A 27,989-nucleotide genomic window follows, 5' to 3' on the forward strand; every position below is an offset into this window, starting at 1 on the left:
CAGGCGGGTTTACCCACCTGTTAGCTAGCTAGCTAACTGGGGAGATCAGCTAATCAAAAGCAAGCAGTGCTTGCTAACATTAGCCGGAGTTAATAGCTAGCTGATATCGACTTTACTTCCCAGTAAGTTTTTTTTTCTTCCCCGGGATTCCAGAAACACTCGGCTTCTGCGCTCTTAAATAAATAAACGAGTAACTCGATCGATACGTGCAGCGAGTTTCTCCAGGGGTTGTGTAGGAGATTTGAGAACTTTCGGACATTTTATCTGGAACTAGCAGTTTTTGGGGGAACGTAAATCAGGATCGCAGTGTACCCTATCGACTCTGTCCAAGTACTGCCTCTTCTCTTCGTGGCAACGTGAGCAGCCGTTTTAACCACCTTTCACCTCTGGTTACTTTAAAAAAAGAAAAAGTCACGTGACCGACGTGCCAGGAGAACGCGATGCCTAAAGACATCCAGGATGAGTTTAAACATTTTCAACTTGCATTATTTACTAACAAAACGGGAGGAAAACGTAATAAATTGGTAGGAAATAAAGGTAAACCTCCATTAAGATGTTAATTACGGTGAGTTATTATAAACCGGCTCATACACTCCGTAGACGAGACACCGAGACACATAGACGAGGACAAGCGTACAAATCGTGATCTCGATATTATATTATATCATCGTCCAAATCTACGTACTGGTGATGTGCTATATTTACGCTTTTACGTTTCCGGAAGGAACTCTGTGGATAAAGTTGTACTTGTAAAAGCACTTTTCACTCTTACCCTAGTCAGAAATTAAAGAAAGCAGCATATTATGTAAGAGACCAAAAAAAAAAAAACGACCACAATGAAGGCTTCTGGCTTTCGCTGCGAAAATAAGACGCGAGGGCGACAGTCAAGGTCTCCAGAAGAACCGCGTCTGGTTCTGAAATGCTGAAACGCTCAGTGACACTCACAGCTCTCTTCCTTATAAACCTGCACACGTTCTACTGCTTATGTTCTACAGACTACTCATTTTATTTACATCAAATGTTGACTTTCTTTCATTTATTACTGCTCTTTATAGTATTTTTTTTTAAATGTAGAAACATCTGATTTCATTATTTTTGAAGGCATCTGTGTGCTACAACATTTCTTTGCACGTGCCTGCAGTACTGTATATATATATATATATATATATATATATATATATATATATATATATACAGAGTGTCCCAAAAGTCTTCATACACTTCCAGTCTTTATGAATGTGTTAATAAGTTTGGCAGCAGTGTGTCGTGTGTGATGTGCTCGCCGTGTTTCCTGTTGAAGTCCATCGCAACCTTGTGACAGCTTCCCGATCCAGCCACGGTAATGACTTCAATATGTTTTTCTTTTATCAAAGGCATGACAAGTCTATCTGAGGAGATATATATATATATATATATAATAACTGACTCTGGTCCGTTGAGTTATTAGAACATGATTCACACCCCACGGTGGTAATACAGGAGTTACACCTCGGGTGTGTGTTATTTTCTAATAATGCAACGTACCGGAGTCGATTATTCCGCTTACACCACAGTTCACACACCTCGAGACATCGCTCAGATGTTTTATTTCAAGACATTCGTCAGGCTTTTGTCCTCAAAACGCTCTCGAGTGTGTGTGTGGGGAACTAATTCATTACGCAGGTCATCTCGAACCTCCGTCACTAATTCCAAACCGTCATTTAACGTCATAGCGGAGGCTCGAGCCGTTGATATGCAGTTATTGGAGAGAGAGAGAGAGAGAGAGAGAGAGAGAGAGAGAGAGAGAGAGAGAGAGAGTTCACTGTTTTTTATTTTATTTTATGCTGATAATATAAAAAATAAATACTTGTTCATGGGGTGTATCGCTTTTTTACTACTGCAGAAAATACAACAAATAAGAAAATAAATATTGATGCTTGTTCACCGGCTTATCACACATTCTCTCTCTCTCTCTCTCTCTCTCTCTCTCTCGCTCGCTCTAATAACCGCATATCAGTAGCTCAAGCCTCCGCTTCGCCTCGTGGCCGCATTCATTACCACCTCGGCTGCACGTTATTTGTCTAATAATTCAGCGGCCCGTCGTCATATACACACACACACACACACACACACATATATATATATATATACACTCCGTATGAAACATTTATGATGAGCTCATGCCGTGCATCACTCGTTTCACCCATCAAAAACGCTCACAATAAGGTCCACGGCGTCGGCGTGGGATACACACCGAGAGAGGAAATCAGCCGAGAGTGACTCAGCAGAAAAAATAAACATCCTTCTTTATAAGACTGTTAAAAATCACGGGCTCCGTAACGCTCCGCCTCCCTGAAAGAAAAATCCCGCAGGCGGTTCAGCAACGTCGAAAGCGAAAGACGTAGTAAATCGCGGTCGTGGTTATGATTACGATATCGTCGATGATTCGACGGTGGTAACCGAAGACGCGGGCCACGACGAGGACCGGAGGGCTGAGCGTGCTGCTAAGCAACGAATGAAACACTCTGTGTCGTGCCGTTCCAGGAAAACAATCGACCCCTGGCTCGTTAACATCCTGGAATGGATTCTTTTCCTATAACAGCGCGTCACGAGGTGTTTTAATATATATATATATATATATATATATATATATAATGTGTATAATTATTTTTTAATTCCTCTCATAAAAGAGCGATTTTCCAACAGGTGCAATTTTTGTATTCGTTAAAGAAGAAGAATTTTTTAACCAGAGCTCCATGAAGGCTGTCGGGAGAGCGGGAGAGAGCGCAGCCGCGCCCATAAACCTGTTAAAGAGGATGAGTGTCAAGCGGCTGCCCTGCCACTGCATTAGACACTTAATTAACCTCTTTGTGCACTGATCCGAGTCTCTCTCGCTCTTTCTCTCGCTCTCTCCTTCATCCTCTCATCCTCTGTGCATAAGTGTGTGTTTATGTGCTTAAGGCTTGTTTATAATTTACAAGAGCGTTCGGTGTTAGCAGCTTGACTGACACCCATGTTAACGGTGTGGAGGTGCTGGTGTCAGAACACACACACACACACACACACACACACACACACACACACACACACACACATTATGGCTGAGAGTTAAACAAAGTGTACAATGTGTAAGATTTTCAGTGCAGATTTGGGAATGTGGACTGCGGGCATAAAAACTCGAATCTAATCATCTAACGTTCAGACGGATCGGACACCATTTTTTTTTGGTATATGTATATTTTTTGTATATACGATATGAGAAGTCCAATCTATTTTTTTTCCCGTCCGATTTAAGCCACCCTGGATGCGCTTTCAGTTCGATATCTGCACATCTTAATTAGTCAAGTCGGGTGTTTTTCTTCTCATTTGGTTCTTCATGCCAGAAATTCGAACAACAACAACAACAACAACAACAACAACAACAAGGAAATTCCAGGAGACGCGTTCCTTTTTTGTTTCTTGTTTATTATTATCCTCACACTACGTCCGAATCGATGCACATCGATCTGAAAAACGTATTTTCGTTTTAAAGCGCTCACGTCCCTACACCGCGTGCGTAAAAACGTAAGACGCGTCGGCTGGCGTCTCGTCCTCGTGCTCCACCGCCGGATAGCGATGTGCGAGTCGGCGTGCCGTCCCTGCGACGCGATCTGAAGGGCGTACGAAGCGACGTCGGCCTCCGACGGCGCCGTCAGACTGGACGGCAGCTACGACGCACGACGTCGTCCGCCATCTTGTTCGTTTTGAGTTAAATGGGTCACGTGACGCTTTAAATAGCCTTTCATTGGAGAGTCCAAGTTTTGGTAACTACTCTGCGGATCAAACTACGAACAAATCAAATTCGGTTTTGCGTAAAGTCTGAAAATTGGACTTGTGTGTTTAAGGTGCATCGATTCATATTGTCCATAATAACGTTTTTTTTTTATTTTTTATTTTTAAAAAGTCAAAAGTCAAAGCATTTCCGATTGCAGCACTCGGACGCGGTGAGAATTCCGACGCGAAATCAGATCAATTAACTGCAATAAAACCCCTGATTTGTTTCCAACTCGCCGTAATAACGGTGATCGATTTCAGCATCGACCGGAACAATCCTGACTATTATTCGGTTTCGTGATTATCGCATTATCGATACGGGTGATGTAGCGGAGATCGGAAACAAGCAGGCAGAGCGATTACATAGGAAATCTATATTCCTAACCGGCACACACACACACACACACACACACACACACAAAACAACCAACAAAAACATCGGGTCAGGAAAAAAAAAGTCCTGAGGATCAGGAAGACTTCACGAGGACAGCTGTTTACGGAAGTGTTTACTGGGTGTTAATGAGTGGGCGGAGTCAGGAGGGCTGTCCGTCTGGTTTCACACCATGTTGTTCAGGGGATCATTTATTTGCTGCTTTAAACAGCCGGATACGTCGGAATTCACCGTGGAACAGCTGCGCACTTTCAGAGACTTTACGTTTGCGCTAGCTAGAGACAGGCGGCGTTTCGTTTTCGACGCCGCGACTTCAGCGACGTTAGAAGTAGCCTCATCGGTCAAACGCTCACGACTTTAGTTCCTACCTACAATCCGTCCCTATTTACTATCTACCGTCCGTACAGGATTTCGCACGGGTTTATTTTTTTGTTTGTTTGTTGCTTTTTTTTTTAGATTGTTGCGGCCATATTGGTAAACGGATCCTTTTAGCCGTACTCACGTCCGACGCGCGCGAACCGAACGGCGCTTCAGCCGAACGCGACGCGTCTCGGCCCGGACCTGCGGTCGTCCTTAAAAATCGCAAGCTCCTCCGGATATCGCTTGGTTTCGCGTTCGATTCCGCGATCGCGAAATCCTGGAACGACCGACTGTTTGACGCACGCGAATGGGAAACATACAACGTCCTTATCCTGACCTTTAACGTGTCGAATGACTTCACGGAGAAAGTAGCCGGGGATCACCGGTGGCCTCTGGTGAGCGTGCGTAGCTACTGTATTACGGTTAGCTCGCTTTGCTAACCGTTATTCTAACTAACAAAGTAAAGATCTGCACAGGCCACGCCCACAAGAGACAAACTACAAGGACTTACTAGCGTGAAGGTGATTTTCCGCCATGGGTGCGGCATACAGATTATTTAAAAATCACCTGTGTGTACAGTAGTTCTCGCCTCCTGATCTACACGTGCTTAGCAGACACGATGCGTATTCACCCTCGAAGCTTACATAGCAACGGTAACCAAGCGTGAACCAGGCAAGGTTATAGATCGGTCAAATACGCTGATGCAAAGACGTGATATCGGCACGCGCCTGACCCCATTACTCGTTCCCGCCGCTTTATTGGCCGGGGCTGGTACAGGCGTGTTGGGATTTTCAACATGACAGTATGAGGAGATTTTTTAGAAGAGCGTGTTTTAAAATAGCAACGCCTCTACCCATTGTGAATGAGAACAGGCAGGGGACAACCTCCTCCATCCTGCCTCCCTGCTTTTTTACCTGCGCGCCTGCTCCCAGCTGAGAATAATTAAGCTCCCACTCTCTCGCGACTGCCACTTCTGCACTCCAAACTTTTCTCTCTTTTTTTTCTTTTTTTTTTTTTTTTTTTTTAGAGCAATAATGGTCATGTCATTCACCGTGACTTGTCGGCTGCTTAAACCCGAATTCCCTGTAAACTAGCGCGTGCTGCAGAGTGAAGAGTGCGGGAAGTGAGCGCTGGGCGTCACTCATTTTAACAAGCTGATTAGGGGACGTGAATAGGGGAAGTTTTTTTTTCTCCCGAAAACCCACATTCTGTCAAATCAGTCCGATAAAGACGTCCCAAAAAAACACAAAAAAAAACAAAACCAAAACAAAAAACCGAGAGCTCCAAGAGTTTTCTGTCAAAATGGAAATGTTAGAAACGTCAATGTATGGGAGTGTGTGTGTGGGGGTGGTGGTGGTGGTGGGGGGTGGGTTATAGATGTCAATTTAAAAAAAAACAAAACACGCTGTACAAAAACAAGGCGAAATTCGTGGGACGTTTATGAATCGGGCCGCTGCCTGAAAATGTGTCACGCGATGCAGAATGCTGTACGCACTCGCTGAATGAGCTGTGAGTGTTACTGAGTCTTGCAGAACCAGACGTGGTTCTTCTGGAGACCTTGACTGCCGCACTCGCGTCTTATTTTCGCAGCTAAATCCAGCAGCCTGTCTATGCATATATGTATCTATATATCTATGAATCTATACATCTATGCATATATGTATATATATATATATATCTATGAATCTATACATCTATGCATATATGTATCTATATATCTATGCATATATGTATCTATATATCTATGAATCTATATATCTATGCATATATGTGTATATATATATCTATATATCTATATATCTATGAATCTATACATCTATGCATATATGTATATATGTATCTATATATCTATACATATATGTATTTATGTATGTATATATCTATGCATATATGTATATATATATATCTATATATCTATGAATCTATATATCTATGCATATATGTATCTATATATCTATGAATCTATATATCTATGCATATATGTGTATATATATATATATATATATATATCTATGAATCTATACATCTATGCATATATGTATATATGTATCTATATATCTATACATATATGTATTTATGTATCTATATATCTATGAATCTATATATCTATGCATATGTGTATTTATGTATTTATGTATGTATGAATCTATATATCTATGCATATGTGTATTTATGTATTTATGTATGTATGAATCTATATATCTATGCATATATGTATTTATGTATCTATGCATCTATGAATCTATATATCTATGCATATATGTATTTATGTATCTATGAATCTATATATCTATGCATATGTGTATTTATGTATTTATGTATGTATGAATCTATATATCTATGCATATATGTATTTATGTATTTATGTATGTATGAATCTATATATCTATGCATATATGTATTTATGTATTTATGTATGTATGAATCTATATATCTATGCATATATGTATTTATGTATTTATGTATGTATGAATCTATATATCTATGCATATGTGTATTTATGTTTCTATGTATCTATATATCTCCGCATCTATGAATCGCAATCACAGAAATTAACAGTACAAACACGGAAATCCCGCAATATTCGGAGGAGCTTGCAAATGTTCAGAATGACCGCAGATTTTCCGCAGATTCGGTCCGAGACGTGTCACGTGACGTTGTCACATCTACCGACAAACCTCGCATCGTTTTTCTGTGATTTTCAGAATCCGTGATGCGCCTTTTTTTTTGTTGCGGAAAAATACTCGAATCGCACGGAATCGTTTCGCGCGGCCTTTCGCGATGATGTCCGTTGGTAAACGAGACCTTTCAGCCGTACTCGCGTCCGCCGCACGTGGATCGCGGAGAACGCTTTGGCCGATCGCGCGTCGTGCCGACGTCTCGGCCCGGATCCGCGGAAAACCTGCGGTGATTTCGAACGCTCGCGGATATCGTGGCGTTCCCTCGATTTTGCGTTCGTTTCTGCGACCGCGAAATGACAAAATCCCCGGAGGGACGGATCGATGCGAAAGACCGTGCAAAACCATTTCGCGTCATCGCAGGTAGTTTTCTGCGAAAAAAACAAACAAACAAATAAAGGAAGCGCAAAAAAAAAAAAAATCGCAAGAAGTTGCATCGCAAAATGTGAAAGAAATTTTCAGCGTTTTTGACCGGAACAATCACAAACAAAACCTCCATGAGATCCGGTCTGGACTGATTATACTCCAGATGTAAAAAAGAACTTGACACGCAGATGTGCATACTTCTACAATCCAGGCATAACACACAACACGAAGGCGGGACGGGTCACGTTGTTGATGTTTGCGTGATAACTCCATGTGTAATGAATAAATGGCTTCCCTACACACCTACAGTATGGATGGCTATTCATCTATTCGCAGACGCACCTGTCGTCGAGTGTACCTCGTTCCGAGATGAACGTCTTGTCCGTTTGTACGATCGACAGAAGCGTCCTCGCGAGTGAGTAATAACTCGGACCTGGAATCCGATTCCACACTTCGGACGGTGCGGAAGGAAAAAAGCCGAGTGGGATTCAGCCTCGCCGTGTCCTCGCAGCTTAAATACAAAGAAATCCTCTGAGCTAATAATAAACATCGGGATCTAATAAACCGCGTGATAAAAGAACGATGGTGGCTCGTTTGCGACTCTCTGCCTCGGAGACCGGCGCGGTTTTCCGCTTTCTGAAAATCGCTTTATTGTGTGTGATGCAAACTCGTAGAAAACTTAGAAACCTTAAGGCGAGCGTTCCCGAAAAGAGAAGCGCTTTTGTTTTGTCCGTTTATTTCACACATTAAATATTGCGAATATCGCTCCGACTCCTGTATAAAGATGGATGTTGTGTGCTAATTATTATTATTATTTTTTTTTATGTTTTCCGGGAAACGTGTTCAAACGAGCCACGGTTGAATAAGTAAAATAAATAAATAAATAAATAAAAAAAAGTCGACGTGATGATTTAGTCTTTTGTGCCATCCTGAGACGGGGCACGGGCTTAGGAGTTGGACAAACGTCTGCGCGCAGCTCCCGGCGTTAATTCCTCAAAAACACACGAGTGACCGTGAACAAAATGAGCATGAAAACACGCGGGAATGTGTTTACTGGATGTGGATTTACAAGCATGAGGTTAGCGAACAGATTAGCCGGGAGTTTGTCTGCGTTCGGTATTTCGTCAGCGCTTCATTTCTTATTGGTTTTTCAAAAGGGGATCTGTTTCAAGGAACGCAGAAAGGTCCCACAAGACCGGCAAATCCGTGCAAGGGACATTCCTTCCATTTTTTTCCCGTTTTAATTGTGTCACTCACGCTCAAGAAGGCAGCACGATAGAATAAGAGCCAGGGGGGTGTAAACTTTCGAACAGGATGATCGGTGTGAACTTTTATTATTTTGTCTTCTGGGAAACGTGTCAATGTTTTATGTAGCTTCCGAAGGGCGGTACTAAATGTACTAAACGGACACGTGCGTTTTAGTTCTCGCTTTCACATTCAACACGTGAACGAACACGTGCGTTTTACTTCTCGTTTTCACAGTAAACACGTGAACGAATACGTGCGTTTTAGTTCTCGTTTTCACATTCAACACGTGAACGAACACGTGCGTTTTAGTTCTCGCTTTCACATTCAACACGTGAACGAATACGTGCGTTTTAGTTCTCGCTTTCACATTCAACACGTGAACGAATACGTGCGTTTTAGTTCTCGCTTTCACATTCAACACGTGAACGAACACGTGCGTTTTAGTTCTCGTTTTCACAGTAAACACGTGAACGAACACGTGCGTTTTAGTTCTCGTTTTCACATTCAACACGTGAACGAACACGTGCGTTTTACTTCTCGTTTTCACAGTAAACACGTGAACGAACACGTGCGTTTTAGTTCTCGCTTTCACATTCAACACGTGAACGAACACGTGCGTTTTAGTTCTCGTCTTCACATTCAACACGTGAACGAACACGTGCGTTTTAGTTCTCGCTTTCACATTCAACACGTGAACGAACACGTGCGTTTTAGTTCTCGTTTTCACAGTAAACACGTGAACGAACACATGCGTTTTAGTTCTCGTTTTCACATTCAACACGTGAACGAACACGTGCGTTTTAGTTCTTGCTTTCACATTCAACACGTGAACGAACACGTGCGTTTTAGTTCTCGTTTTCACAGTAAACACGTGAACGAACACGTGCGTTTTAGTTCTCGTTTTCACATTCAACACGTGAACGAACACGTGCGTTTTAGTTCTCGTTTTCACAGTAAACACGTGAACGAACAAACGCCGACGTTACCCGACTCCGGTGTAAACACGACTGAATGTTAGCTTTATAAAGCTAAATATTAGCTTTTTTCCCATCGCTAATAAGAACAAACTCAGTTGTGGGGACTGGATGTCAGTCAGAGGAGAATAAAGGGGATAATGAATAGGATCGGATCACCGGGAGTTAATTAATGAAGACAAAACCTGAAGCCTCCACATAATACGGTTTTGATTCTTAAGGTTTGTTTTGCTACGATACGATGGCTGAGTTAAAAAAAAAAAAAAAAAAACTATTTACACCCCAGTCGTCTGTCGTTTTTGGATAATAATCGATTCATGACTGCTGCCTCGATTTATTCACGATCGCTGCCTTTTAAACCGACAGGTCGGTCCCGATCGACCCACTCCGAAGAATTAACTCGTTAAAATGTCTAAAAAAAAAAAAGAAAAAGAAAAGAGTACATAAATAGACGAATTAGCCAAATAAAACGCAGGGGTTAGGTCTGAGAAGGTGTGGTGTGTTCTGTAGGACAGGAACCGCGTTTATTCCGTCAAGCGTCTGCTCATTTATCGCTGAAATGAAAGCGCCGCTGTGTTGAAGAGAAAGAGGCGAGCTGATCTGATTGGGTATCAAAAAACATCACGACTCCGCCCCCTTTTTTTTTTTTTTTTTTTTTTTTTTACAAATTGGCACCCTTCGCCAGATCATCACGTTTTTCGGCACCATCACACCGTCCGTAACACCCTCTGCCTTATTATCAGTTCCCTGTTTACCAAAGGAGAGCCATAACACCTGTTACACACACACACACACACACACACACACACACACACACACACACACACACACACACACGCTATAGCTCACGAGCACTTTAATATAACAGAGTATCATCACAGCCCTATATCTCAGACGTAAACAAATCACACACACACACACACACACACACACACACACACACTCAGACAGTGCAGAATAGGCGTCTGTGGCATCTTCAAAGAAACCCCCGCCGCCGCTGCCCCCCCCCTTCTGTCCCAGTATATATTCAAAGGCCATCCATTAACCTTTCCCTCTCACAGACCTGCCTGTGATCCCCAGCTCTCAGACACACACTTTGAACAACCACGCACTCCGAGAAAGACCGAGAGCGAGAGAGAGAGAGAGAGTAAAAAAGATATAAAGAAGAGTGTGAGAGAGTGAGGAGCGCGGGAACATCCAGGAACGAGTCCACTCGGCGGCCGTCTTGAGGACGGCCGGGTCGCAGAGGTTCACTTCCTCTGTGAACTGCAAAAAAAAAAAAAAAAAAAAACCCTGAAAGATTTTCTTTGATAAGCAAAAAAATAAAATAAAAAAGTCCTGCTGGTTAAGAAAAGATTTAAAAAAAAAAAAAGAGAAAAGAATGAAAGGTCATGCGGAGAGAGGGACACACTACAGCCTTCACTGCACAGCACACTGCGGAATGTCACAGCCTGAGGGACACGACGTCCTGCACACGCGCGCTCACACACACACACACACACACACACACACACCTACAACATACCACATCAGCTGTACTTTATCGATATCTAAGAATCTATATATATTCCTCTGTGTGTGTGTGTGTGTGTGTGTGTGTGTGTGTGTGTGTGTGTGTGTGTGGTAATGAAATGAAGAGAAAGAGATCAGGAAGGAGAGAAAGAAGAACATGAGTGAACAGGAAGGATGAAAGTGAAGCAGAGACAGCAGGTTATGGACAGAGAGAGAGAGAGAGGGAGAGAGAGAGAGAGGGAGAGAGAATGTGTGCAAAAAGGAAGGGAAAAGCGTGTAAAGAGGCGATGGGGGGGGGGGGGGTGAAAGCCGAAGGGAGAGGGAGTAAAAAAATGAGTGAGGAAGGGGCGTGTGGGAAAGGAAAATAGAGTGAGAGGGGGAAAGAGAATGGAGGGATGGAGGTTACAAAAAAAGGGTGAAGAGACAGAGTGAGGGAAAAGACGGGGAAATGAGAGATGACAGATGAGAAGAGAATAAAGGAAAAGAGAGAGAGAGAGAGAGAGAGAGAGAGAGAGAGAGAGAGAGAGGGGAAGGCCAATGACAGAGAGAGATAGAGAGAGAGAGAGAGAGAGAGAGAGGGGAAGATGGAGCGAGGAAAAGAGATAGGTAGAGGGAAGGAGGCAATGAAAGAGGGTGAAGGAAAACAAGCGGGCTGAGAGCGAGTGAGAGAGAGAAAGAGAAGTCTGAAGCGGAGAAGAAGGAGCGAATGAGGAAGAGAGCGATGAAGGAGGGAGAGACAGAGTGAATGAGGGTGAAGTGAAAGAGAGCGAAACATGGAGAAAGGGGGAATATGGCGAGGTGTGGAGAAAGCGAGTGAATGAGTGAGACGAATGAAAAGAAAGAATGGGAGAAATGAAAGAGGAAGAGAACAAGAAAGAAGAGATGAATGAGAGAGAGAGAGAGAGAGAGAGAGGGAGAGATGTTTGGGGAAGAGGAAGAAAATAGTGGTGAGGATGGGGAAAAGGGAGAAAATGCAAGGAGAGATGAGAGAAAGAAAGAGGTAGGGAAGAGAGAGAAACGAGTGTGAACAGGGTGTGAATGGTGGACGGAAAGAAAGAGAGAAGAAAGAAGGATAAACTCTGTGAAAGAGGGAGAAACTGTATAGAGGGATGGAACGTAAGGAAAGCGAGAGGTAGGAAAGAGAGAGAGAGAGAGAGAGAGAGAGAGAGAGAGAGAGAGAGAGCGAGATGGTGAGAATGATGGAGAGAAAAGTGAAGAAAGGGAGTGAGAAAAGGAGGAAAGAGGGAGGGAATGTAGGGAAATAAAAGAGAGACCAAAGAGAGATGTGGAGAAAAAAGAATAACGGTACAGAATGATGAAGAGCGAGAAAGAGAGAGAGACGAGGAGAGAGAGAGAAAGAAAGGGAAGGGAGAGAGATAGAGAGAGAGGGAAAGAGAGAAAGAAAACGAAAAGAGAGAGAGAGAGAGTGGGAAAGAGAGAAAGTGAGTAGAGAGAGAGAGAGGCAGAGAGAGAGTGAGAAAGAAAGGAAAGAGAGAGAGAGAAAGAGATGGGGAGAGAGAGAAAGAAAGGAAAGAGAGAGAGAGAGAGAGAGAGAGAGAGAGAGAGAGAGAGAACAGAGTGTGAAAAACGTTGAAGAAACAGGAAAAAGAGAGAGGTAGGGAAGAGAGAGCGTCTGAATAGAGTGTGAATATTGGATGGAATGAAAGCGCGAGAAAAGAATGATAAAGACTGGGAAAGAAGACGTATAGAGGGAAGGAAAGTAAGGAACGCGAGCGGTAGGAAAGAGAGCGAGAGAGAGAGAGAGAGAGAGAGAAAGAGAGTGGGGTGGGGGAGGTGGAATCGGTTCGAACGATTAAGAGAAAGAGGAAGAAGGATGACGAAGGGGATGAAAGAGGGAGGGAATGTAAAGAGAGATGAGTAGGAAGAGGAAAAGAGAGACGGATGTGTCGAGAAGCGGATGCGGTGGAACGACGGATGACGGTAAATAGAGGAAGAACGGGGGAGGAGCCGGATGGAGGGAGAATGAGTGGCGTTTGACTGACTGGAGCTGTGTGAAACACACACACACACACACACACACACACACACACACACAGCTTCGCGGAGCACTTGACGCCGCATCCTCGGCCTGATTACGCCTCTCCGGCGCGCCGCGCTTTTCACTTCTGCATTAAAATGCATGTGTGAATGCGGCCTGCGAGCTTCAAGCGCCTCATCGACGGCGCATCCGCAGAGGCCAAACAAACGGCGGCATCATCAAACATTCAGAGAGGAGAAGAGCCGAGAGCAGCTGCGCATTCACTCGGAGCGAAAAAAAAAAAACAACAACAACAAAAAAAAAAAAAAAAAACGAGAGGATAAGCGGCGCGAAGAGAAGAGGAGGAGAAGAAAGTCAGGATTCGAGCTTCTTCTTTTCATCAAAGCGAGCCGGGTTTAGCCGTGTGTGTCGGAGAACAAAAAAAACTGATGACATCATCAATCAAGTTGAACACAATGAAGCCTTGACAAGCCCAAGCCATGACACTACCTCCACCATGCTGCACTGATGAGCTTGCATGTTTCAGATCATCAGAATTTCTCCATCACCCTGGTGGAGCTTCCATCTTGGTTCCAGAACTGTTCTGGATCGTCTGTGGATTTCTTTGAGGTTTGCATCTTGTGGTGGATTGTGACCCCTTCAGCCCTGCCCCGTGGAGGCTGTCGGTGATGTCACTGACTGCTCTTTTGGGGTTTTACCTTCTCAGCTCTCGCCGTGTTTTCCTCGGCCGACCCGTCCCGCGTCCGCTCGTTAGTACACCGGACGTTTCGTCCTTTATCGGGACGTTCCGGATTCCCGTATCGGCTATACCCGATGCTCATGCAATGGCTCCGAGTGATTTTCCATCTTGTCTTAGCTTCAAAATGGCTCGCCTTTCTCCCACAGACAGCTCTCCGGTCTTCGTGTAGGTTTATCCCTTTTTAAACGACAAACGCAGTCTTCGCAGGCGAAACCCAGCGTTCAGAGCGAGTCCTTCTATAAACGGTCGATCTAAGAGGGTGACACCTGGGTAACAAGAAACACCTGTCAGTCCCGTGTTCCAATATTTTCGATCGCTCGGAAAACGGGAGGCCGTTTAACACGTCTAGATGTAAGTACGAGGAAACGGAGGCGGAAAAATTCGAACCCGGACGTCTTCGGCGTACCGCGGGAACGACAGAATCGGCCTCGCCGTCCCGGTACTTTCGGAGAGCACCGTGATTCTTGTGCTGAATCTAAATTAATACGGCGTGCGATTTCAAGCCGTAAAAAGCAGGAGATCTGAAGGATCAGGAGATCTGAAGGATCTGTCTTTAAATAATTACCGCAAGAACGCATTAAATTAAAAGTCACGTGACGCTCGTCATACGAAACGTTTCCTCGACCCGGCGTTTGGTGACGTCTTACGGGTGTTGAAGATAAATGACCTTTAAATATGGAAATATTATTAAAAAACGGCTCGCTCTGACAGCACACACACACACACACACACACACACACACACACACAGTATTTTAGGCTACTATATATCAGCTGATAACGTGAGAGTATCATCGTGTCTGGCTGTGTATTAAACTCCTGTCGAGCTCGCCTGTGGATCTGTCTGGTTTACATTCTCAGCGTTCCGAGGAGGACTGCGTCGGGTTCTGATGAGCATCGACGGTAATTACGGGCTGCGCGGAAACAATGGGGAGACTCGCACAATGAGGATATTAGATGAAGATGATTTAAAACTGTGATAGAAGGAGGGGTGCCATTATTTACACACATTTATTTATGCTCTCTTTTCCAAAGCAGAGACAGGCCGGAGGACGCCGTGGTGTCCGATTTCAATAAGCGCGTTGCGCTGCACGACCCGGGAGCAATCCGGACCCGGACGTGTGGCTCAGAGACGCCTCGGGAATGAAAGAACGACTCGGAGGCAGAACACGAGGCAGCTCGCATCCACTGCAGTCATCATGGGATCGAGGCCTGCGACGACGTCTCCTGCTGTGAACTGTGTCGGAAATCAGAGATCACACAAAGCGGTGTTACAGTGCGTGTGTGTGTGTGTGTGTGTGTGTGTGTGTGGAGTCTTTTGCTATGTCAACCATGATCTGATGTGTGAAAGATGAATTTAGAACAGCCGGCGAGCCGTTATGCTTTGATTTAGAGAGCTAAACATTCATACATTCATTACATTCTGTGCAACTGTTCTGATTTAATTAGAGAAGAAGACAGAGGTAGAGATGCCATGCCTTCTTTCCTGGGACTAATAAGCAAATAGGCCACACCTCCTTCACTGACACTACAGACACATAAACTATGCCTCCTTCTTTAAGACTGAAAGACACATAGGCCACACCTCTTTCATTAAGCCCAAAAGACACATAGGTCACGCCTCCTTCATTAAGACTGAAATACATATAGGCTACGTCTCGTTCATTAAGACTGAAAGACACGTCGGCCACGCCTCCTTCATTAAGACTGAAATACATATAGGCCACGTCTCGTTCATTAAGACTGAAAGACACATAGGCTACGTCTCGTTCATTAAGACTGAAAGACACGTCGGCCACGCCTCCTTCATAAAGACTGAAAGACACATAGGCCACGTCTCGTTCATTAAGATTGAAAGACACGTCAGCCATGCCTCCTTCATAAAGTCTGAAAGACACATAGGCCACACCTCCTTCATTAAGACTGAAAGACACATAGGCCACACCTCCTTCATTAAGACTGAAAGAGACATAGGCCACACCTCCTTCATTAAGACTGAAAGAGACATAGGCCACACCTCCTTCATAAAGACTGAAAGAGACATAGGCCACACCTCCTTCATTAAGACTGAAAGACACATAGGCCACACCTCCTTCATTAAGACTGAAAGACACATAGGCCACACCTCCTTCATAAAGACTGAAAGACACATAGGCCACACCTCCTTCATTAAGACTGAAAGAGACATAGGCCACACCTCCTTCATTAAGACTGAAAGACACATAGGCCACACCTCCTTCATTAAGACTGAAAGACACATAGGCCACACCTCCTTCATTAAGACTGAAAGACACATAGACCACTCCAGCTTCACTTAGACTGACACACAAATGGGCCTGACACACACACACACACACACACACACACACACACACGCACACACACACACACACACACACAGCCACAAAGGGATCAGAAATTTCATTTGATTTTATTAACAGTCTGTTCGTGTGTGTGTGTGTGTGTGTGTGTGTGTGTGTGTGTGATCAATGATCCCGTAGCTCATCTGAGGCTTCACTAATTCTGCAGGCTGCATGTGTTAGCACTTGATAACACACAATTGATTATTAATGCATTATTAATACTGCTGGAAACACACACACACACACACACACACACACACACACACACACACACACACACACATACACACACACACACAAAGTGCTCTCTGATGAAACAGTCTGATGCCAGGGGCCAAGTGTGTCCATTGGAACAGTGAACACAGCACATCAATTCAGGAGCACAGGCAAATTAAACTCGGCAAGAGCAAGAGCCACAAACACACCTGGACAAGCAAACAGTGTGACAGTGCCAGCTCCACACACACACACACACACACACACAGAAGGGTCCTTATTATTAACAAAAACTGACAACAATTTATCAACTGTATTTATATGTAAAAATACAAACGGAACAAAACCATTTTAAAGGTGCAGTCAGTGATTTTGCGAAAGTCGTTTTTGCAACTCAAAAACATCAAACAGATACGATTACCTTCAAAGCCACACCCCAAGAACACATACACACACAAGCCAAAACACCTGAACACTGGTGCGAGAGGCGGAGCTTTCTGACCTCACATGGAAGATGACTGACAGGTGAGCAGAGATGACTCTTTGCTCTGAATGGTTGGATATCTGATGTCCCACATGACATGTTTTTTTTCCTCTAGAGTTTCTCGTCTGAGCTGAAAATTTATTGAAGCTGACAGAAAATATAAAGAGTCGCTTCCTGGAGTTTGAGTCCCAGCACCAAAGTTCTCACTCACTCACTCGATCTCTCTCTCTCTCTCTCTCTCTCTCGCGCTCTCTCTCTCTCTCGCTCTCTCTCAGCAGATGGTGTGTTAGTGTCTGTGCTCTCGGCCACTGTGGCTCTGTGACCTGCTTCGATCCTCCGCCCTTTGCAGGCTTAACTACACCCCCGTTAGCAAAGCCGCTCCCGCTGATACACACAAACATCTACAGCACACATACACGCACACACAAACACACACACACACGGCGTGAGTTTGTACACAGCGCCTGCCCCCACGTTGCGTGACAAATTTAGGGGAATCGTACACATATGGCGCCAGTTGGTGCGCGGCCGTCCGTGAGCGCAGGGTGAGAGGTTTTTCAGTGTCAGTGTGAGCAGGATGCAGTACTCACCTTGAGCAGAGGGGGCGATGTTACTGAGGGTGACGGCACAGGTACACAGCAACCACAGGGCCAGAGCCATGATGGAGGGACAAGACGGCCTGGGGGGATAACAGCCTGCAGCTTCAGAGGGCCTCACTCCCTCCGTACAGGGGCGAACCTGGGAGCGGGAGAGAGAGACACAGTAAAAGAGAGAATAAAAGACAAAGAAACAACAAGGGGGGAGAGAAGAAAAGAAAAAACAGGAAAAGGAAAAGAAAAGACAGACGACAAGAGAGAGATGTAGAGAAGAAAGTAGCCCGAAAAGAGACAGAGGAACAGCGAGGGGAAAGAGAAAATGAGAGAGAGAGAGAGAAGAGAACGAGAGAGTTAGAGAGAGAGAGAGAGAGAGAGAGAGAGAGAGAGAGAGTTAAAAAGAGGGGGGGTAAAGGGAGAGATGGAGGGAGGAAAAAAGAAAGGAAAAGATAGAGGAAGACAGTGGGGAAAAGAGAAAGACAGCAGAAAGGAAAAGAGAAGGAGAGTAAGGAAGAGAGAGAGAGAGAGAGAAGAGGGAAGGCAGAGAGAGGGGGGGAGAGAGAGAGGGAGACATAAGAGAAAGAGAAAGAGACAAAGAGAAGACAACAGAGGAGACATGAAAAGACAGAGGGTAAATGAGAGAGAGAGAGAGAGAGAGAGAGAGAGAGAGAGAGAGAGAGACTTTTAAATTGTCCTTTTTATTCAGTCATTTGGAAATCAGTCACATGGTAGATAATGACAAGGAAAAATTCATTGATACATAAAAATAAAATAAATAAATTAATAAATAAAATTTAAAAATGTAGAGAGAAAACAAAAAATATATATTATAAGTAATAAAAATAGTAAAGAATATATATAAGTTGACACGAAAACCCAAAGTAAAAAAAAAAGTAACTATTTCACATCCCGCTCTTTTTTTTAAAGAAAGATTAAGACTTAAAAACCCTGAACCTACAGAGCATAAGACCTCCCCAACTGCCCACAACTTTGAGTCTCGAGATAGACAGAGACAGTGAGAGAGAGAGGGAGAGACAGAGACAAGAAAACACAAAGTACCTATTTCACAACCCACTCTTTTTTTTTTAAAAATGAAAACTTAAAAGTCCTGCACCTACAGAGCATAAGACCTCCCCAACCGCCCAAACTTCCAAGAATACGGTTTTAAAAAAACCGTATTCAACTTTGAGTCTCGCTTTGACTAGTGCAGTTAGCAGTTTTTCCGCCTCCTGAGTGCCTCTTCCCTGCATTTTGTTTTTTCTTGAAAGCCAGATAGCAAGCTTGGCTTGGCCTATTATAAAGTTCAGTAGAACCACAGCTTTATTTTTTGGAACGTACTTTGGCCCATATATGTAAAGGCTTTCTGCCCATGTAACGCCCAGCCCTCTGCACCAGGCTCTAAGTAGAGAGAACAACCTTTGTAATCTTTGACAGTGCAAGAACAAGTGTTCTACTGTTTCTTCCTCGCCACAGAAGAGACACTCCCTACCCCTAGTGGGGTCGATGTGTGCCATGTGTCTGTTTGTGGCCACGGCCCCATGCACTATCCGCCACTGAAGATCAGCTGTGCGCTTCTCTATGGGCGGTTTGTACAGGGACCTCCAGCATCCTCGTGGGGAAGAGTCTGGCTCCAACAGCCCTGACCAGTGCGACTCTTTCAGTCCTGTCAGAGCACCTCTGTGCCCAACTTTGATACATGTTTCATACAGTACTTTCTTCGAGGCGTCCTCAAAAGTTGTCAGTGACGGTGTTTTAAAAGATAAAAGAGCTCCTTCCTCTCGCTGATTCCCCTCTACTGCCGCGGAGATTCGTAGAGATGAAATGGCCTGCTGATTTTCCTCTCGGTCCTGTCCCAATGCTTCCCTGAAAAGGGAGGGCAGTGCAGAGACCACCTCTCCCGACAGTCTCTGCATGAGGCGGCACGACAGTACCCCCGTCTCAGTGCACAGTTCTCTAGCCGTCTTCCATCTGTTGCCAGCCCTCAGATTCTTGATTTTTGTGAGTCCTGCTCTCCGTAAGCGCTGTCGAAGATATGTTGATTCTAACATTTTAGATCGTATCACCGAGTTGTAGAACAACGGCTCCTCTTCTATGTTGGGAAAAAAGTCTGCACCAGTCCTGCTGATGTTCAGTACTGAAGACCAGGCTCTCAGGACAGACTGGTAGAAAGTTGTTGTAGCTGATAGGTCCATTTCCTTCAGATTCAGCACGAATAGGTGTTTATCCTACGCCAGGTCTTCAATACACTGAAGTAGGGCACAGGCTGTGCTGGCCCACGCTATCCCTTCCCCATAGAGTAGCCTCTGTGCCGTCTGCAGTCGGAAAGTCTTGACTCGACTTGACAGGTCAATCAAACCCTGCCCCACCTCCTGCAATGGCAGGTAGAGAACAGGGGCACGAGTCCAGTGCTGTCCAGCCCAGAAAAAATCCACAATCTTCTTCTGAATTTCTTTGATCAAAAACCCTGGGGGGTCGAGGGCAGCGAACCGATGCCACAGCATGGAGGCAATCAGGTTGTTGACAACCAGTACTCTCCCCCTATAGGACAACTGGGGCTGAACCCAGGTCCATTGAGACAACTTGGCACCCACCTTCTCCACTACCCCCTCCCAGTTCCTGTTTTGAAAATCTGGTGTTCCTAAAAACACTCCCAGGTATTTCAACCCAGCTTTTCCCCACTGGAGATTCCCGGGTAATGTAGGAGGGCCATGTTCCTGCCACTGCCCTATTAAAAGACTCTCACATTTATTCCAGTTAATGCGTGCTGAAGAAGCTCTTGTGTACATTTCTAGGCTGCGAGTCAGTGTTTGTATATCATCCTGATCTTTTATAAAAACTGTCACGTCATCTGCGTATGCAGACAGGACCAGCTTTTCCTGCGCTCCGCTCACGGACAGTCCCCGTAGTTCTGCTCTAAGGCGGCATAGCAGCGGTTCTATAGCCAGGCTGTAAAGCTGGCCCGATAACGGGCACCCCTGTCTAATTCCTCTTCCCATTTTAACTGGGCAGCTAAGACCCCCTCCAACCTTGAGTGTAAAAAAAGCCTCAGAATAAAACATTTTCAACCACAGTAAAAAATTTCTCCCCACACCAAAGGCTTCAAGTGCCTGAAAAAGGTATTCATGATCAACCTTATCAAAAGCTTTTTCTTGATCTAACGAAAGAAGACCTAAATCCCAAGAATTCCGTTTACATAGCTCTATAACGTCTCTAACAACAAAGATGTTGTCCATTATTGTGCGGGCCGGTATGCAGTATGATTGATTTCTGTGTACAATTGTGTGCATGCACTGTTTTAGTCTGTTAGCCAGGCATTTTGATAAGATTTTATAGTCACTACAAAGAAGTGCCACGGGTCTCCGATTCCTCAGGAGTCCCAGGTCTCCTTTTTTTGGCAGCAAAGTCAAGGCCGCTCTTGTGCAGCTCACTGGTAGCCTTCCTGTGGTGAACGAACACAAGAAGACGTCCAGCAGGTCTGCACCTAGGAGTCCCCAAAAATGCTTGTACAGCTCGTTTGGTATTCCATCTATTCCGGGTGCTCTTCCCTGTGCGAGCTGCTGAACAGCAGTGGTCACTTCCTGCATTGCAAGGTTTGCGTCCAGCATACTGCTTTGCTCGAGAGTCAGTTTGGGCAGCTCCCTGAACAGCTCCTCCCTGCAGGATGGATCACAAGTCTCAGTGCGGTAGAGGTCGGTATAAAAGACTATAGCTTCTCTCCTCATTTCAGCCGCTTCTTTTGTTATAGTTCCATCCGCTTTTCTGAGGTACAGCATCTGATTTTGTGGTTTCACCTTCCTGGAGAGATTGAAAAAGAAGGCACTGGGAGAGTCCATGTCCTTGATGTTTGAAAAACGGGATCTTATTAGTGCTGTTTTGGCCTTTTCATGGAGGAAGGAGCTTAAGGACTTTCTCTTTTCCTCCAGCAAAACGCTCGTGTTTGGGTCATTTCTACCAATTATTTCACTTTCTGTTAAAATGATCTCCGCCTCGAGTTCTTGTATTTGACCTTTTATTGTCTCTATTGAGCGTGCTGTGTATTTCTGACAAAATACTTTCATTTGTGTTTTTCCCACCTCCCACCAGGAGACCAAACTGTTAAAATCTTCTTTTTTTTTTTTCCACTCGCCCCAAAAAGCCTTAAAGTTTCCACAGAAACCCTCGTCCTGAAGCAGTTTTGTGTTAAAATGCCAATATGATTTATACTTTTTTTTGACAGACATCAATAGGTCTAGAGTAATTAAATGGTGATCCGAAAAACCAGAGGGGCTCATGACTGCTTTATAGAATTTATTTCCATTTGTTCTGGTGATGTAGAACCGGTCCAATCGTGCTGCAGTGATCCTCTTATTGGTCATTTTAACCCAAGTGTATTGTCTAGTTCCCTGGTTTCTCTCCCTCCACACGTCAACCAAGCCACACTGTCTGATAAGCCCCTCAAGTGCCTTAGCAGACTGTGGGTGTGGTTCCTCCCCGATCCTGTCTAGGGTAAAATCTGTGGTGCAGTTCCAATCCCCTCCCAATATTACCAGGGGATTTCTTCCACTTTGTTGTATTGCATTTTTTAATTTGTTAAAAAGTTGTGCTCTCTCACTGCCGTTGTTGGGGGCATAAACATTTATAAAAACGCACTCTATTCCCTTTATTTCCGCCTGCACCATTAATACCCTGCCCTGCTCCAGTTCTATCATGCGTGTGTTGGTGTCCCCTAATGTTCTGTTAAAAAGTATTGCTACCCCAGCACTAACACTTGTTCCATTGTTCTGGAAGATTTTCCCTTCCCACCACATTTCCCACTCTATCTCATTTTCCGAATTACTATGAGTCTCTTGTAAAAAAAATGATATCCATGTTCTTCTGTTTTATCAGTTCTCCAACTGCTGCTCTCTTGTTCCTATCCCTACCACCATTGATGTTTAAGGAGCCTATTTTTAATATCTCCATTGGAGGGATTAAAGAGAAAGAAGAGAAGACAGACAAGACAGCAGTGCAGAAAAAGAAAAACACCCAGTGTAACGCCTTCATTTTTTCTTTCTTTTGGCCGAAGGGTTCCGTAATCTAGCTAGATGATTTTTTTAAACGGTATCTCTTCCTTTGGTCTAGCTCCTCGTAACTTGCTGTACGTTGTAACTTTACTGCTGAAGCAATAAATTTGTCAGTATCCGAAAAAAACTCCTTGATCTCAACCTGTCTACCGAATGTGTCATCCAGAAATCCCACAATTTCAGTTAGTGAATAGAGCTCCTGATCCTCCCCCAACTGCGACCCACTAATGTCTGAGATATCGGAGAGGTTGTCATCCTGGAATTCCTCCTCTTCCACTTCCTTCTCCTGCTCTGCTTGAAGACTTACTGACTTCTCACTACTGTCTTCTATGTCCATATTTTCTGACCCCCCCCCCCCCCCCTTCTACACCCCCCATACTATCTGACCCCCCCCCCCCTTACTGCTGTACCCCATTTCCCGCCTGAAAGAGGTCACGCGCTTCAGCGCGGGGTATTTAACGGAAGCGTTCTCACCCCGCTCACTATTTTACCGAAGCGAGACAGCTCCCGCTCGATTTCCTCATCAGGGATGAACGGCGGAATATTCGAAACTGTAACTTTAACTGTTGTAGCCCCCGGCGGAGTGACGGAATAAAGCTCCCCACTTACCTTTATTCCGTTTTCAGTCAGCTGGTGCACGAGTTCCCTCTCCTTCACCAACACCACTACGGCCTTGCTCATTCTCGATGCCGCCACAATGTGTTCACATTTAATAAGCTCCCCTACCGCCATTAGCACCTGCTCCACCGAGACCTCGGAGCTCACCTCACACCGCACCCCGCGACGGAGTGAGAGAGGCCGGGCTCCACCGCTCAGGTGAGCCGCCATCCCTACACCCCGCCACGAGATCAAACACTCCCCGCAGCAAAAAAAACAGCAACTAATAACACCGCTTCCTTGATAATACTATCACACACTCACACGCTCACCCGCTCACCCAGTGACTGTGCTCTGAAATTCCAGCTTGTAAAGAAAGAAATATATCTATATAAAGATAGAAAAAAAAGTTCATTCGCTCTCACACCACGCTCACACGCCACGCTCGCTCACAAACTCCCAGCATGCACCAGAGAGAGAGAGAGAGTTAAAAAGGGGGAGAGATGGAGGGAGGAAAAAAGAAAGGAAAAGATAGAGGAAGACAGTGGGGAAAAGAGAAAGACAGCAGAAAGGAAAAGAGAAGGAGAGTAAGGAAGAGAGAGAGAAGAGGGAAGGCAGAGAGAGAGGGGGGGGGAGAGAGGGAGACATAAGAGAAAGAGGAAAAGGGAGAGAAAGAGACAAAGAGAAGACAACAGAGGAGACATGAAAAGACAGAGGGTAAATGAGAGAGAGAGAGAGAGAGAGAGAGAAGAAAGGAAGGAAAAGAGAGCAAGGAAGACAGAAGGGAGACAAAGAAAGAGAGCAGAAAGAAAACAAAGGAGAGAAGTGGGAAGACAGAAGGGAAAAGAAAGGAAAAGAAAACGAGAGAAGAAAGAGAGAGAGAGAGAGAGAGAGTGTCAATGTTAATTCATTTCTTTGATTGCTAACGTTTAGTTTCTTCACTCGTTTTGCGGCGTTTGTTTGTTTTTCTTTTCCTTCGCGTGCAAATCTCTCATTCTCACTCCGACCGTTCAAACGTTTCCTTTCACGCCGCACTCATTTCAAACAGCAGACCGCGGCCGAGACTTTCGCTGCGACACGGAATAAGAGAAGCCAAAGCCACGGCCATTTTCTCCGTTCTCTCCGTTCCTCGGCCTCCAGTCGAGGCGGTGTTCAGAGTCCCGGGACGGAGGCGACGTGCTGCGTGCGGGAGCGAGACGCGCCACGGGACCGGGCAGGCTGCGTGACTCTCGCTTACACGTTCACGTGCGCGTGTGAGAGGAGGAGAGCGAGATGGAAAGAGGGGATGTGGAAAATGAAAGAACGAGAGAGAAAGAGAGAGAGGGAGAGAGTGGACAGTAGCGGAGACTCAGTGTTGTGTGCCGCGGGCCCTCACACATCTCATTTGCCTAATGAAATAAATCACAAAGTGGAAAAGTGTGTGTGTGTGTGTGTGTGTGTGTGTGTGTGTGTGTGTGTTGTCAGAGCATGCGCTTGCCCCGGGGCTGAAACGAAGAAAAGAACGGAGACGCACTGCTTTATTGGAGCTAATGCGACTCCCGCTGATACAACTGACAGATTGTACTGAGTGTTCACAGGGAACACAGCCAGTGTGTGTGTGTGTGTGTGTGTGTGTGTGTGTGTGCCTCTTTAAGAGGATTTACTTTCATCCTCACAGCACTCCACCCTCTCTGCACATTGATCTCATGGATGTGAAAAATAGATTGGTGGTAAAAAATCAAGACTGTGCTCGCAAATCAATCGCACAAACCGTAAAAACAAACAAACAAACAAACAAACAAACAAACACGCGGAACACACACCGAGTGTCTGAGGAGAAACGTGTGTGTGTGTGTGTGTGTGTGTGTGTGTGTGTGTGTGTGTGTGTGTGTGGGACAAAATCTCTTCGTAAATGGTAAAAATCTGTTTCTGAAAGGGCTTATATAAAAACCAATGGCTGTGGAGTAAGAGGAATAAAACACTCCGGAATGTTCTGTTACAGAACATAAGAATATAATAATATAATAATATTAATAATCAACTCAGACTTATTATTCTCCTCTAACAGCACAGCACGGGGTGTGTTTTCTTGTGAACAAACAAACAAACAAATAAATATCAACATTAAAAAATACAAATCCATAAAAAAAGACATACGTACATAAATAATAATAAAAAATATATATATATATATAAAAGAATAAAATAAAACGTATACGAGCACGTACGCGAAACGTGACGCACATGACGCGCATCGTGAGATCCTTTCTGCGGCGCGCGTTCCAGTTCTTACACCAAATAAATAAACACAACAAACGAATAAACAAACTAACAGTAAAGAGATACAGACTTAAACAAACATACGAGCGAATGAATGAATGAACGCATAAGCAAGTGAGTAAATAGATAAACAGACAAATGAAGGAATGAATAAATGAGTAAACAAAACGAACGGATGAGGAATGAATAAATGAACGAACGGGCGAATAAAGAAAATTCATAAGCAAACAAACGGAAAATTACTCAAATAAATAAATAAATAAGCGAGTAAGTAATTAAATAAATAAAACGAAAACAAAAACAAATGAACGAATGAATAAATAAATAAAGGAATGAATGAATATATACATAAGCAAGCAAACCGAAACACAAATAAATAAATAAATACATACATATAGGAATAAATAAGCAAGTAAAGTAAATAAACAAATAAACGAATGAATGAATAAATACAGAAATAAACAAATGAATTAATGAACAAAGCAAAAAATACGTAAATAAATAAATATCAGGTGTAATGGATAATAATGAAGGTTTTATAAACGTGCGCTAGTCTTTTGCGTTCTTAATGAGCAAACAGGACCGAGCAGATCTCCTCATCGCGCTCTCTTCAGGCCTCTCCTCCGTTCTCTTTTTACACTTTTCACTCATTCTGTCTATCAGCAGGTCGTCTGCTGTCCTCTGTCGTGCCCCTTTCCATCCCTCCATCCACCCTCTGCTCTCCTCCTCTCTCCTCCCCCTGACCTTCTCTGATATTTACTCTCCTCTCCTCTTCTCCTCTCCTGTGGCACGACTCAGCCCACAGTCCCCAGAGAGAGAGAGAGAGAGAGAGAGAGAGAGAGAGAGAGAGAGAGAGAGACAGGGAGAGAGATAGGGAAAAAGAGAAAGAAAGGGAATAGAGAGAAAGAGAGAGAGAGAAAGGGAGGGAGAGAGACAGGGAGAGAGAGAGGGAAAAAGAGAAAGAAAGGGAATAGAGAGAAAGAGAGGGAGGGAGAGAGGGAGAGAGAGAGCGTGAGAGAGAGAGAGAGAGAGCGAGAGAAAGGGGTCGGGGCTGAAAATGGCAGAAATAAACAGTGGAGTGGAAATGACTGGCGTACGTGACTAGCAGTGCAGGAGCATGGATGAAAATGAGCAACACTACAGAGAAAGAAAAGACCAACACACACACACACACACACACACACACACACACACACACACCCTGTTTCTTCAAAGGAGCGTTTCAGCATGCTGTTAGATCACTGACACTATTAACACACGCCGTCGTCACGCTGCCACGGTGACGGCATTACGGTATTACACACGTGGCATTTAAAGTCATATTGACGTGCAAGGGTTCAGCATCAGTATGACAGTGTGTGTGTGTGGGGGGGGGGATGTGGAGTGTATAAACAAATAAAAGGTAAAACATGTTGACGAAAGTAAAAGTGCAGTAAAAATCCAGAAACGTCAAACATCCCTAATACACGCGAGTATATTCACTCTGACGATATACGTGCGTGACGTTAGCTACGTCAGTCTCACACACACACACACACACACTGATACACCGATCTGACTTCACATTAATCAACTCAAAACATACTCCATTTACTGTGACAGGAAGCGAGAAAATCGAGTCGAGACGAGAGCACCAGGCCAAGCGTTCTTAATGTGAGACGGGGGAAGGGGGCGGGGCTTTCAGGAGAGGGGAGTTGATAGTGGCGTGTTCATCTATGGAAGTGTCAGTCATGTTTCCAGACTCATTCCAGATGTCCGCTGGCTAATCGTATTTGCAGTATTTTTGCTAAACCTTTACTAAATTAAATGTTACATTTACATAAAAATAAGAACAATGTTTTTATGGATTTTTTTTTAAAAAAACTATCAGTTTAAGAGTTAAAATATATATATAAGGGGGAAAAAACATTTTCAGGGTGGGTGGTTGGTAAACTGTTTTTCAGTTGAGTTTCAATTTACGGACTGAAGACCGGACATTCTCCTTTAGGAGTTTCTGGTAGAAAACTCAATTACTGCAAGTTGCCCAGGCCCTGAAGCAGTAAAGCATCCCCACACCATCACACTTCCTCCACCAGGCTTGACCGTAGGTATGATGATCTTTTAGTGGAATTCGGTGTTTGGTTTACGCCAGATGTAACGTCATCCCTGTCTTCCAAACGGTTCCACTTTCTCATCAATCCACAGAACATTCTCCCAAAAGGTTTGAGGATCATCAAGGTGTGTTTTACCAAAATTCAGCCGAGTCATAATGTTCTTCTGGGTCAGCGGTGGTTTTCACCTCGCCACTCTTCCATGGAGGCCATTTTCCCGCAGTGTCTTTCTGATAGTGGAGTCGTAAACGGTGACCTTTATTGATGCAAGAGAGGCCTGTAGGTCC

At 44.4% G+C, this 27,989-nt stretch overlaps 1 protein-coding gene across 2 annotated transcripts in view; it reads right to left on the reverse strand.

Annotated features, from left to right (window-relative positions):
• adgrl1a (adhesion G protein-coupled receptor L1a) overlaps nt 1–27,989 on the reverse strand; it is a 218,965-nt gene that overhangs the window by 118,445 nt on the left and 72,531 nt on the right. For both annotated transcript variants that reach the window (XM_053675413.1, XM_053675412.1), the window contains exon 2: nt 17,712–17,859. In XM_053675413.1, coding sequence (XP_053531388.1) covers nt 17,712–17,781 — 70 coding nt within the window. In that variant the 5' untranslated portion in view covers nt 17,782–17,859. The remainder of the gene's footprint in view (nt 1–17,711; nt 17,860–27,989) is intronic.

This window comes from Ictalurus punctatus, chromosome 24 (assembly GCF_001660625.3).
Source record: "Ictalurus punctatus breed USDA103 chromosome 24, Coco_2.0, whole genome shotgun sequence".
Classification (NCBI taxonomy): Eukaryota; Metazoa; Chordata; class Actinopteri; order Siluriformes; family Ictaluridae; genus Ictalurus; species Ictalurus punctatus.